Source organism: Oratosquilla oratoria, chromosome 17, assembly GCF_046742065.1.
Source record: "Oratosquilla oratoria isolate Oo_2021 chromosome 17, ASM4674206v1, whole genome shotgun sequence".
NCBI lineage: Eukaryota > Metazoa > Arthropoda > Malacostraca > Stomatopoda > Squillidae > Oratosquilla > Oratosquilla oratoria.
In genome coordinates this window covers 24,231,779-24,241,778 of record NC_134793.1, presented here as the reverse complement: position 1 = coordinate 24,241,778, position 10,000 = coordinate 24,231,779, and the positions used below count along the sequence as shown (strand labels likewise).

Sequence of the window (10,000 nt, the reverse complement as noted above, 5' to 3'; positions counted from 1 at the left end):
ATATGTATATATGTATATGTATATATATGTATATATATATGTATATATATATATATATATATGTATATATATATATATGTATATATATGTATATATATATATGTATATATATATATATATATATGTATGTATGTATGTATGTATGTATATATATACTGATGATCAGAGGAAAAAATATATGTGCCCTGGAAAATGTGCAAAGTATGCGTGGAGCAGAATATGGCATATACCACTAGCTGGCAGTGGGAAATTTTTAAGCAAAATTGAAAACTAAGAGACAACCAAAAAATGACGTGAAAAGATAGGTGGAAGAAACAAGAAAAGAGTGTGAATCAGCAATACAAAATAGATTTGAAGTACTTAACCTATTTGTAGACGATGAAGAGGATAATGACGTGGATAATAGAAACTCTTGATTAAGGTTCAGATACAAATGAAACGGCTAGAAGTACAGAAGGAAGTTATTTGAATAAAAGAGAATGGGAAAACATAACTGACGACAATCGTAAGGCATGGAAATTATGAATAAAAGATAAACAAGATGAGAACTTAAAACAAGAACTAAGGAGAAAGAAATAAGAAGCCAAACGAATATTGAGACAAAAGAAAAGAAAATCATTAGATTCAGAGTTAGATGCAATAGAAATGCAGATTCAGTAAGGAGATATTAGAGAAAATCACAGGAAGTTGAGACAGGTAAAGAAAGGATATCAGGCAAGAAGTAATATCATAAAATGTATAAAGGGTGATATCCTGACTAGTGAGGATAACAGTTTACTAGGATGGGAGGATTTTTTCAAAACATTCCTGAATAGGCCTGAGAGACAAAACCCTACGACGGATGAAATATTACAAGAAGATAAAGGTGACAATAAATAGCAAATACCAATTTCCACACTAGAGGAAGTGAAATAACCATAAAACAACTTAAAAATAACAAAAACCCAGGATGCGATGGTATTCCTGCTGAACTGATAAAAATATGGTGGCAATGCACAAGCCAGAGAAATCCCACAAACTCGTACTCGTTACATGACAAAAGGAACAAATACCCAGTAAGTGGGAGTTGGCAGATATTGCAACAATACAGAAAAAGGGCTCCGAACTAGAATGTGCTAACTACAGAAGTATCAGCCTACTATGCACGTTGTAGAAAGTATTCACTAGGATACTGTAAACAGATCTCGGCCTTTAACAGAGGACATTCTAGTCGAGCAACAAGCAGGCTTTAGAGTAGGCAGATCGACCAGTGACCAAAATTTCTCCCAAAGAATACTTTTAGAGAAATACTGGGAATACGATAAAAACCTAAATCAGTTTTTCATCGACTGTCAGGCGTGTGACAGCATCCACAGACCATCTATGTGGCGTCTACTTAGAAAATATAACATATCAAGGAAGCTCACGGCACTGATAAAGGCGTACTATATCAAAAACAAATGTGATGTCAAAGTAGATGAAAGGAAGACGAACTACTTTGAGATAGGAAGACTCCGACAAGGATGGATACTTTCACCAATTCTGTTTAATTTTGTGTTAGAGAAAACCATCCAGACGACCCTACACAGCACAGGGTGACAGCATTAGTAGCAATATAACCAAGGTGTTGGTTTATGCCGACGACGTGACGTGGTGATTACGTCAGAGACAGAAGCGAGGCTGGAGGAACCAAGTACCCCGTTCATGGAGATGGGTTAACGACTCGACCTGGAACGCAACGCAAGGAAGACGAAGATGATGATAATGTCAAGAAGTGATGGAAGTGATGGTAATGTAAGCGTAAGAGAAATGGCAGAGGAAATGCTACAAACTTTCTAGCATCTTGGTTCTATTCTAACAATTGACAACCGTATGTAAATATTAATACATGTATATATTTTCCGCATGAGGGGACGGAAAGGGAGAGTTGCCGCTAAGTGAAGCGGCCTTGCTCTTGATGCACTGTGTCTTGCTGCATTGCTTCTGACCCCGCAGGGCAGTGGGCAGGATACAGGGATGACCAGTCATCCACAAGGAGCTAAGAAGAGAGGGAGGAAGGGGTGGTGGATGGGAGCGGAATGGGTGGGAGTGAGCACATACTTTTTGAGTTGGCTACCTCCCTTTTAAGGGGAAAAAGGACCTTGGGGTGTGTGTGTGTGTGTGTGTGTGTGTGTGTGTGTGTGTGTGTGTGTGTGTGTGTGTGTGTGTGTGTGTGTGTGTGTGTGTGTGTGTGTGTGTGTGTGTGTGTGTGTGTGTGTGTGTGTGTGTGTGTGTGTGTGTGTGTGTGTGTGTGTGTGTGTGTGTGTGTGTGTGTGTGTGTGTGTTTGTATGTGTGTGTATAATGCATATTTACATATGTGAGTATATACGGTACATATAGATATATGGATAGATAAACAGAGAGATAGAAAGATAATATCAAATGAGATAAAATCCTCCTGTAAGCGCTTTCATGCGTTTCCCTGTTCTCCATCAGTAAACAAGTTTCATATTTAGAAAAAACCTTTAAGTGTTTACAAACAACTGTTATATCCTTTCAGCAAGTCAGCGGGAACACACATTCACTCCCTCAACATGTCATTCCAATATCTTTTCGATGCTTTAGATTGCACACACGAGGAAACACACAAAACTAAAAGTTCGACAGCTCAAAAAATGAAACAAATGAAACTTGTTGACAAGAGAAAACAACTGCGTTTCCGAAAGAGCTGATCCACGAACCGTTTTCTTTCTTGCGAAACTCCCTTTCCCTGGTCTGTTTAATTGTCAAGTTCGTAATTGTCAACATGAAGAGTCTGGGAACCAATCCGATCCGCTTCGTTTTTGTTTCTGCACTGATTTCGCTAAGTGCTCACTAGGTGTGCTGCGTGCGTGACCACAAGTTGACAGGAATATCCAATTCTATGACTATATGTCGTCAACTAACTCACGATATATTGTACCACGTGGCTCTTCTTTAATGTAATGAGATAGGTATATAGTCAGACAATCCACAGAATGAGAATCTATATTCACATTTCATAAAAAGTTTGTCATCATTGCCTCTCCACAAAGCAAAATATCAAAGTTAAATATTCTTGGTTTATAACTTTTTGTCTAATTTCCGTAGCTGAACGACTAAGAGTTGTGTGTAAAATGTTCCTTTTTTTTGTTAGAGGAGTAGAGGAAAAACACACAAATGGAACAAAAAATAAAGGAATAGATTACTATTCTATTTCCATGTTGTCCCTTTACTCCTCTTATAACAGGTCAAGATGTCTTCACGTTCCTTTATCCTTCCAAAACAAAATTCCTTCACTTTATTTTCCAGGTTGAGACACCAAAACTTCTACGTTTTTTTTTTTACTCGAATTATCAAATTAATTATATTTCAAGAAGAAAATAGAAGAAGAAATAGTATTCTTTTCAATCCAAAACTTTCCTTACTTCAATGAATACGTTTGATACGAGTATGACAAAAATATTTTTAGTCCAAAGTTTTCCTTATCCCAAGAATAAAAGGACAGAAATAATCTTTAGGCCAAAGCTGTCCTTATTCCAAGGATACTATGGGTCAAAAATACCTTTAGACCAAAATTTTCTTTATCTTTTGGGACACACTTGACACGAGTCGGACAAAGAAGACCTTCACCCAAAGCTTTCCTTGTTCCGCAAGATACACTTGATACGCGAGTCGGACAAAGCTGGGTCCTTACCAGCTCGAAGGTGATGGCATCGCTGAAATGTCACCCGGTGCCTAATGGCAGTAATCCTCCCTGGCACTCACGGCATTTACCAACTCCGCATACTCCAGGATCCTGGCCATTTCGTGTCTCTCTCCACCACATAATTAACATATGTATGTAGTGATCAGTTCTCATTATGGCTAACCCAATCATTCCCTCTTCAGTCTCAGCCTCTGTGTCATCAACTCCCTCCTCCAATATCACTCGATATCTCCTCCATCTCCTTCCCTCTCCTTCATTTCCCTTCCTCCGTTTAATCTATTTATCTTTCCCTTTCCCCTTACCTTTGCATTTACCTTTCTCTTTACTTTTATTTTTCCCTTTCCCTCTCCCTTTCCTTTTCTTTCCCCTTTCTTTTTCCCCTTACCTTTCCCCTTCCCCTTCCTTGTCTCCTTCCCTTTTCCTTTACTTTTCCTTTCCCCTTTCTTTATTTTTTCCCTTAACCTTTTCCCTTTCTCTTTCCCCTTCCCCTTCCCTTCTCCGTCTCCTTACCCTTTCCTTTACTTTTCTTTTCCCCTTTCTTTTTCCCTTTACCTTTTCCTCTTCCTAACCCTTTACCCCTTTCCTTTTCCCCGTCCACTTACCCATCCCATCTTAGTTCATCTCCCCTTCCTCTTCTTTAACTACTTCCTTTCCATCTCCCCTCCTACCCGCTTTCGAGGAATATCAATACAGAGACTCACAACCAACACTAGACCAGTGTGTCTTTGGTAGGTTGTTCCGCGAATCAGTCAAGACTCCAAAGCGCCTCGGACCGTGTGAGCCAAGTCATCCTTTGGTCAGAACCAGGATTCGCCAAAACGGGGTCTCGGTAAAGATCTACGTTGGGCTCAAGTTTGTCCCTCGAGGTATATGTATATTTATATATGCATATGTATATGTATATGTATATTTATATATGTACATGAATATGTATATGTATTTGTATATGTATATATGAGAGAAATACGCTAATGGCAGCGACATCAAACCGATCATTTTTATGACAGTTGCATGCAGGGTTCGAACCCGCTGTACTCGGCTATCCGTAAATTATCTGTACGGTGCCCTAGACCACTACACCACAGAGGCTGTAAAATCCTTGAAACCTGGAATCGAACTGATTCCCGAGGGAAGGAAGATCACTTATTACGGCGATCCGAATTCCTGTTTTACTCAAGGACCAGCCCACCAGTGGTATGGGGTAAGGACCGGGACGAACCCCTTTCACGTTTATCGCCATTGTAACTATGAGAGAAATACGCTAATGGCAGCGACATCAAACCGATCATTTTTATGACGGTTGCATGCAGGGTTCGAACCCGCTGTACTCGGCTATCCGTAAATTACCTGTACTGGTGGGCTGGTCCTTGAGTAAAACAGGAATTCGGATCGCCGTAATAAGTGATCTTCCTTCCCTCGGGAATCAGTTCGATTCCAGGTTTCAAGGATTTTATAGCCTCTGTGGTGTAGTGGTCTAGGGCACCGTACAGGTAATTTACGGATAGCCGAGTACAGCGGGTTCGAACCCTGCATGCAACTGTCATAAAAATGATCGGTTTGATGTCGCTGCCATTAGCGTATTTCTCTCATAGTTACAATGGCGATAAGCGTGAAAGGGGTTCGTCCCGGTCCTTACCCCATACCACTGGTGGGCTGGTCCTTGAGTAAAACAGGAATTCGGATCGCCGTAATAAGTGATCTTCCTTCCCTCGGGAATCAGTTCGATTCCAGGTTTCAAGGATTTTATAGCCTCTGTGGTGTAGTGGTCTAGGGCACCGTACAGGTAATTTACGGATAGCCGAGTACAGCGGGTTCGAACCCTGCATGCAACTGTCATAAAAATTATCGGTATATGTATATGTATATATGTATATGTTTATACATATGTGCTCGTATATGTCCGAAAAAAATCCTTAATAAGTCCCTCTTCCCCGATCTGATTCAGAAGATGCCTCCAATTCATCCTTCTTTGTTCCTCTAACAGTCTTTGGGAGTTTCTCCCTTCCACCCTTTTGTTTTCCTCCACTCCAATGCCATGACCTCCTTCTGCCTCTTACTCCTGTGCCATACTCCTTCTCCCGAGGTCTTCAGAAACCCCTCTCGGTCTTCCAGACTCCCCCCTTGCCCAAAGACTCACACGACCAACTTTTGGTAATTTTCTTCCCAGAAGAATCGCCAATGTTTCCCGGCGCCCTCTGGCACTTCTGACAACGCTCTCCTCCTTTTCCTTCCAGAGTTTCGCGGACCACCACGGCGTGAAGGTGACCCGGCAGTTCCACGTGCACAACTACACGAGCCTCATGAGCCACGTCGTCAAGAACATCGTCAGGGAAAGCATCGCCATCACCAGAAGTGAGTGAGTCAGCCGAGGTCAGGGTGGTGAGTGGGGTTGTGCACAAGAGGAGTTCCGAAGTCCTATATGAGAAGTCTTGTCTCTGATGAGGGAGTGAGCCGAGATCTGGGTGGTGAGTGGTGTTTCGCACAAGAGGAGTTCCGGAGTCCTATCTGAGAAGACTTGTCTCTGATGAGGGAGTGAGCCGAGATCGGGTGTGGTGAGTGGGGTTTTGCACAAGAGGAGTTCCGAAGTCCTATCTGAGAAGTCTTGTCTCTGATGGGGGAGTGAGCCGAGATCGTGGACGTCAATGTGGTTTACTCTGTGAAGAGGCCAAGGTCTCCAGGGTCTTCACATTGGTTTCGGGCCCTTAATGGGTGGGAATTCCTGTTCAGATTGTAGGTTAGTCTGCAAAGGTGACAATCTTCGGACTCTAAGTAATGCTAAATTACTTTACGAGTCACAAATATACTCTTGGTGAGGATGGGAGTCTTAAATGCATACTTGTTACCAAATTCTTGGTTTGAAAATTAAAAGGATTTCATCGTGCTTGGCAAGACTTTTAATGCTATCAGATAAAATATATGTTACGATTGTGAACGTAACCTTGTTGTAGGTGACAATCTCTGCACTATTTTTGTCCTCTCAGATGAACAAAATCCCCTGAAGTCAGAATAAGATGTTGAAAGGTTCATGGTAGATTCTTCTGAATGGTCTATAGTTTTGTTCACTGGAACGTTTGTAGATAAAGGTTCAACATCTAGAGATGCCATAATTCGGTAAAACCCGTGGTAATCACCTATACCCAAAGAGGCCGTAGGCAGCCTTATGCTGTAGATATCTGAGACATATGGGGTAGGGAGAGCTCTGAATTTCTTCGTAATTTTGTAAGTAGTGGAATCCGCCATAGTATATGACGTAGTGGACTACCTGGCTTGTGGATTTTCAGGTTACTGTACCAGTCACCCATACTGTAGTCTCCCATTAATTTGGGAAACTTAGTTCCTTCAGTACCAATGAGTTTGACTTTCTTATTCAGGACTTCCATTGAATTTTTTTTAATTCAGTCTTGTTGCTTCGTTTTCAATATGAATTTTACCAAAATGTCACTTTTATCTGCCTTTCTGATGGTCCTTCTCGGGGTAATTTTTAGTTACCCAGGTACTTCCTTGTGTCTTCTTTCTAGTACATGACTAAAGAACCTTCCTCTTGTTTGTTTTTTCTTTTCTTTTTTTTTCCGAAACTCGTCCTTCCTCCACTAGCTTGTCAAACTCGTCGATAAGAAATTCACACCCTAACTTCTTCGATGGCCGAGCGGGTTAGGGCGTCGTTACCTGAGGCCAAGGTCGAGGGGATGGTGGCTCGAACCCTGCCTCCGACGAAGTTGAACCAGGGTATGTTTACTTGAATTTCACGCTACAAAGTCCTTTGTAAGGGGCACCGCCATAGCCTTCCTATAGGGGGGGGAGTTTGTGACGTTCAACCACATCATCATCATCAACTTCTTCACATTCATGATCTTCTGTCCCATCTCATTTCAATTTTTATAACCATCATCCTCTTATCTTCCCCTTACACTCTTCATCTCGAAATTTTCCCGCCTGTTACGTTTTTCCCTCCTCCTCTTCCTCTTTCTTTTGATATTTCTTATCTTAATTTTTTCCATCCAACCTTTTCAACTCGATTATCTTCTTTCCTCTTTCCTGTTCCATCACCTTTTTTTCCACACACACACTTCCTCTCTTTTCCAATTCCATTCTCACCTTCGTCCCTCGTCCACCCAGGGACCCCCCCCCCGCCCCCCCCACCCCACCCCCGCCCCGTCGACCAGAACAAAGGATGAATGACTTTGCGTGGCCCAGCTGGGGTACATGACCAGCATCTCGGGCCATTTGGAACCTGTGGGCGTACGGGCGTGTGTCTACGGGCGTGAGACACAGTAAGGCCCGGGCGTTTGGATAGAGCCTGGCTTTGTTGAGGTTTGTGTTCGTGAGATTGCAAGAAGATATAAAAGATAACATCTTTCGTTCTTAATTGAGACACAGGCAGGAGTGATTGCACGTGCAGTCGGGTTGCTGGAATTGATGGGAAATGATGAACAGGGGAGCCTGCCGTATGACGGTGATATCACACACACACACACACACACACACACACACACACACACACACACACACACACACACACACACACACACACACATACACACAAACACACAAACACACACACACACACACACACACACACACACACACACACATACACACACACAAATACACACACACACACACACCAACACCAACACAGCGAATGAGCCGAGCGTTTTGCCCCCCTTGAGCAATCGAGAGGGACACGGCCCACGCAACGTAGTTACACTCTTTAGTTTAGATGGAATATCAGGAGAGGGAACGCAGGATTCAAACGGTTGGGCGAGATTGTGGTGAAGGGTTGGAAACGTTTTCAGTATTATACAAGTAAAAGCTACACACACAAAAAATATCACCTTTAACATTTACCTTCAAAAAATATAATAAATGAATGTTTGTGTTTGTTTGTGCGTGTGTGTGTGTGTGTGTGTGTGTGTGTGTGTGTGTGTGTGTGTGTGTGTGTGTGTGTGTGTGTGTGTGTGTGTGTGTGTCCATTTACATATATATGCATACACACACACACACACACACACACACACACACACACACACACACACACACACACACACATATATATATATATATATATATATATATATATATATATATATATGTATATATATATATATATATATATACATATACATAACCATACACGTATACTTATACATATAGCTTATATATGTACGTATTACAATGAAAGTGAAAGAAATGGAAAGAAAGATGAGAGAGAACAGAGAGAGAAGACAGAAAGGAGAGAGATGGAGAGAGAGAGAGAGAGAGAGAGAGAGGGGGAGAGAGAGAGAGAGAGAGAGAGAGAGAGAAAGGGAGTAGGAGGGAAATAAGGGAAAAGGAATCAGATGGAGAGAAGAAGAGATAATGAAATAAGCGAGAGAGAAAAAGTAAAGAGAAAAAGAAGGAGAGAGAGATTGGAAAACGCAACCAAAGAGGCAGACAGGCAGGCAGAAAGACAAAGGTAAAGTGACAGATAGACAGACAAACAGACAGACACAGACAGACAGACAGACAGACAGACAGACAGACGGAGGAAGACACAGACGGACAGAGTAAGACAGACACAGAAAGGTAAACAGTGGAAGACAGACAGACAGACAGACAGACACAGTAGAAGACAAAGTGACAGGAAGATAGGAGAAAATTTATGTAGACAGGCATACAGATAGACAAACTGAAAAATAAACAGATAGATGGACAAACAGTAGATAAAGTGACAGATAGAAAACAAAAGACAGACACAGAAGACAAAGTGACTGATAGACAGACATAGACAGACAGACAGAAACAGACAGACACAGACAGACAGTCAGACAGACAGACACAGACAGACACATACAGATAGACATACAGACACAGACAGACAGCCATAGACAGACAGACACAGACAGACAGACGGACAAACAGACAGACAGAGACAGACATAGACAGACAGGCAGACAGACAGACAGACAGACAGACAGACAGACAGACAGACACACACAGATAAACATACAGACATACATAGACATACAGACACAGACAGACAGACACAGATAAACATACAGACAGAATTAGACAGACAGACAAACAGAAAGAGACAAAGACAGACAGGTAGTCCCCAGAACCCGATCCATCTGGACTCTTCGAGACTTCCCACTGGAGTCGACTCGTTCCACTTTTCCGGTGGAACGGAAACGTTTGGAAACATTCTTCGCCCCCGGGAACAAGAGGAATCGAACTCCTCTGGGGCAGAGGAACCCGGAGGACTAACTTGGTTTCCAGACTTATGAAGAAATGATGGAAACCGAAAAGACGGATTACCAAACGCTGCCAGAAGA

At 42.1% G+C, this 10,000-nt stretch overlaps 1 protein-coding gene across 3 annotated transcripts in view; it reads left to right on the top strand.

Moving 5' to 3' along the window:
• LOC143034509 (guanylate cyclase 32E-like) overlaps positions 1-10,000 on the top strand; it is a 379,982-nt gene that overhangs the window by 292,376 nt on the left and 77,606 nt on the right. For all 3 annotated transcript variants that reach the window (XM_076200651.1, XM_076200649.1, XM_076200650.1), the window contains exon 4: positions 5,921-6,038. In XM_076200651.1, the coding sequence (XP_076056766.1) occupies positions 5,921-6,038 (118 nt within the window). The remainder of the gene's footprint in view (positions 1-5,920; positions 6,039-10,000) is intronic.